This window comes from Eimeria mitis, genomic scaffold (assembly GCF_000499745.2).
Source record: "Eimeria mitis Houghton genomic scaffold, Emh_scaff3459, whole genome shotgun sequence".
Taxonomy (NCBI): Eukaryota; Apicomplexa; class Conoidasida; order Eucoccidiorida; family Eimeriidae; genus Eimeria; species Eimeria mitis.
In genome coordinates this window covers 1-3,853 of record NW_013571800.1, presented here as the reverse complement: position 1 = coordinate 3,853, position 3,853 = coordinate 1, and the positions used below count along the sequence as shown (strand labels likewise).

At 58.1% G+C, this 3,853-nt stretch overlaps 1 protein-coding gene across 1 annotated transcript; it reads left to right on the top strand.

The window, feature by feature from the left end:
* Positions 1 to 751: 751 nt before the first annotated feature.
* On the top strand, positions 752 to 3,815 carry EMH_0066300 (SET domain containing protein, putative; the record flags this gene model as incomplete). The annotated part of the gene is made up of 3 exons (XM_013498489.1): positions 752 to 2,816; positions 2,951 to 3,679; positions 3,784 to 3,815. The coding sequence occupies 3 exons, from the start codon at positions 752 to 754 to the stop codon at positions 3,813 to 3,815; spliced, it is 2,826 nt and encodes a 941-aa protein (XP_013353943.1).
* Positions 3,816 to 3,853: the final 38 nt, after the last annotated feature.

The following is a 3,853-nucleotide window of genomic DNA, read 5'->3' as shown; positions in this document are numbered from 1 at the left end:
TGAGAGAGAGGCTGGGGCTTGCGGTAGGTGTTGTATTGGTTGGGTGGGGCCTGTGTGTGTAGAGTGAGTGAGTATAGGTGGTGGATAGCAACATTTGTATATTTTTGTCTTTTTTTTTCTCTAAATTATATTTTTTGTGGTTTATTTGTTGGTGGGAGGTCCTTTTCTCACCCCTATATAAGGGATACCGGGCCCCCCCCCCCCCCCCNGCCCCCCCCCCCCCCGCTACTGGCTTTCCGCTCAGCTGCAGCGGCATCTCAATGCTAGAACCGTGCATCTTTCTCTCTCCTTCTTCGGCTGTATATACACCCCAGCTGCTTCTTTTTTTCTCTGTTTCCTCTCCAGTTTCTTTCTGAACGTTCAAGTCGGCCTGTGGGGCCCTCCCCCCCGTCTGCACCAATTCTATGCATGTACCCTGTCGACGGGCAGCCTTTATATTCAGAGATAAATGAGAGAAACAGAGGCTGCTGGGGGTGTATATAAATCCTCACAACTGGTAGCAGAGTCATAGGATTCGGGCGGGGCCCCAGAGCCCTAGACCCCTACCTACAAGGGCTGCAGCAGCAGCAGCAGCAGCAGCAGCAGCAGCAGCAGCAGCCCAGCTGCCTCCTCTGGTGCTGCTGCTGTCGCTGCTGCTGTCGCTGGCGGTGGTGGAGGCGGAGCTGCTGCTGCTGCTCTCTCTGTATGCGCAGACCGCCTGGGTGTGTGCGGCTGCAGTTAGGCTTGTGGGTGGGGTGCTTGCCTGTGTATGATGGTGGGCTCTGAGCGGCCTGCAGGTGAGGCTCTGGCGGCTGTACAGGAGGCAGAGGTGCCTCCTGTGAAGGCGCCGTTGCATTGCGGTGTATATACACCTCCCTGGGTGACCCCGAACCCCGGGGCAGCCCAAGCTCTCTCAGCTCCCCGCAGGCGGCTGTTGAGGCTGCTGCAGAAGCAGCTGCTGCTGCAGCTAGCAGCTAACAAACAAGGGGCAGATATAGACCCCCGGCGTAAGCCCCCCCACGCTGCAACCCCTGAGAGTATCCTCGCCCGCTGGATTGCTGCTGATCCGAAGCGGCTGGTTGGTGGAGTGTTCGCTTTGGGGCTGCATGCAGCCAGCACCTCTCCCTTGACCGGCAGCAAGCCCAGTGCCCCGCAGCAGCCTGCATTTGGCTCCGCAACAAACCCCACGAGGGGCCGCGCTGCTGCTGCTGCTGCTTCTCCTGCTGCTGCTGCTGCTGCTGCTGCTGCTGCTGCTGCGTCGGACTCCGCTGGAGTGCCTTGTTGTCCGGCTGCAGAAGAGGGAGAGCCTGAGGGATATTCGGGCGGTGCAAAAGCAGCAGCAAAAACAGACACAACAGCAGCAGCAACAGCAGCAGCAGCAGCAGCAGCAGCAGCAGCAGCAGCAGCAGTTTCCGTCGATGCATTCGAGACATCTACGACCTGCAGCACCACAAGCAGCACGACAGCGAGCACCATCGACAACAGCAGCAGCAGCAGCAACAGCAACAGCAGCAGCGGTAGAAGCAGCCGCAGCAGTAGTATATTTTCTAAGAAAGCTGGTGGGGGCCCCCTGGGGGCCCCTGGGCGGTGTATAGGGGCCCCGGCGGTGGCTGGTGAGGAGCGGCATCAACGGCGTGATAGAGAGGGTTCAGTATCTTTACGTACGAGTTGTGTTTTATGTTTATCTCCTTTTTCTTCTGTTGGCGGCAGCTTTCTTTGTTCTGTTTGTCTCCTCTCTCTTAAAAACAACAGAAGACCCTGGGCGGCTGAAAGCAGAGGCAGAGGCAGAGGCAGGAGCAGCAACAAGCGCACCCTAGCAGCAGCTTACACCCCTCCTCCTCCTCCCCCCCAGAGAGCTGCGGGGGCTCACAGTACTGGGGGGGGGCTGCGCAGCACCCAGCGGCCCCCGCAGAGCCAGCCTGAGGTGTACGTACACCCCAACACACAACCACCGGATATGCGGCAACCTAAACGTCGTTTCAGGCGGCTTGCTTCTGCTGCTTCCGCTGCGCGGCAGATGCCTCATCAGCAGGAGCAGCTGCAGCAACAAGGGGAACCACAGCAACAGCAGCACCAGCAGCAGCAGCAGCAGCAGCAGCAACAGCAGCAGCAGCAACAGCAGCAGGAGAGCTGCGCAGGTTCTCCTGGTTGGTGTACTGAGTCGAATGATGTAATTGGATGGCGGGCGCGTGCAGCAGCAGCAGCAGCAGAAGCAGCAGAGGATAGCAGCTGGTGGAGTAGCAGCACAGAGGGAGCAGCAGAACCCCCAGTGGTTCCTCCTTTGCTGCTGCCTCTTCTACCTTCTGTATTCTGTCTGCATGCACGGCCCTGGCCCCCTCCCCCTGTAAAAAGGCGGCGGCTTCTCTCGAGAAGGCGCAGAGGCATCGACTGCTTCGTTCCCCCTGCACTGGCTGCGCAGCGACCGCCGTGGGGGTGGGGGCAGAGAGAAACACAAGCGCAGCAGGCTGTGCCCGCCAACACAGCAGCAGCTGCAGCAGCTGCAGCAGCAGCAGCAGCAGCAGCAGCAGGTACAGGCATAGCTGCAGCGTCGTCGGTTTCTGCAGACTCACAAACACATTCACAAGCAGCAGCAAAAGCTGCTGATGCTGCTGCTGAACAGGCAGCAACAGAGGGAGAGTGTATGGGGGCTGCAGCAGACAACGCCGCTGCTGTTCGCCGCATAGCATCTTCTTCTCCTCCCCCTCATCGTTGCTGCCACTCCTGGCTTACCCCTGACACACACAAAGCAGCAGCAGCAGCAGCAACAGATACAAGTGCTGGCGGCGTCAAGAGCTTCTGCTGCTGCTCCCCTGCTGCCTCTCCCCAGGGCCCACCCCGTGAGGTTTTGCTTCGGAGACGGAGAGAAAGACAAAGTGAACCTGCATTTGGAAATGTTTCNGCCCACCCCGTGAGGTTTTGCTTCGGAGACGGAGAGAAAGACAAAGTGAACCTGCATTTGGAAATGTTTCAGCTTCTACTGCTGCTGCTGCAGCAGCAGCTTCTGCTGCTGCTGCTGCTTGTGCTGCAGCTGCTGTAAGGGATATGGCAGCAGCAGCAGCTGCTGCTGCTACCTTCACGGGGCAGCAGAAACACGAACAGCAAACGCCGCCGTCGAGGTTTCGGCAAAGATCCTGGAGCGCAGAGTCCAGTAGCAGTGCTGCAGCAACCACTGGACCACCAGCAACGACGACGGCAGCAACAGCAACAGCAACAGCAACGGCTACGGCTGCAGCTGCAGCAGCGGCAGCGGCAGCGACAGCGACAGCAGCAGCAGACGGATCGGCAGCTAGCCGGCAATCGAGCTGCTGCAAATGCAGCACGAACGAATCAGCAGCAGCAGCAACAGCAGCAGCAGCAGCAGCGGAAACGCTTGCTGCAGTGGGACATCCTCCTAGCGCAGCAGGAGAGATCCTGCATAGAGCAACAGCAGCAGCATCCTCCTCCTCCTCCTCTTCTTGCATATCTGGGGTTTCTGGTTCTGTTCCTTCTCTTTCTTTATCATCTGAGAAAGCAGATGGTGTTTTGTCTACATCGCATATGGCGGCAGACGAGGGTTTGCATGAGGGTGAAGAGGATGGCGAGGGTTTAGCTAGGAGTGAAGCAGATGGGGGAGTATACAAGGGTACTATAGACGAGAAGGGTTTAGAAAATAGTATAGAAAAGGGATCACAGAGAAAGGGTTTCAGCAAGGGTTCAGGCAGTAGGGGGCTAGAGAAGGGCCCCGACGGTGGCGGTGATAGAGGGTGTGGCAATGGGGGCTCTGCGGGCTGTTTGCGTTATAGTTCTTTAGCTCGTATATCGCAGGGTTTGCTGGTTGGTGGTTCCTCTTTGGGTAGAGGTTCAGGTTTAGGTATATACACTTGCCGATCGTTCA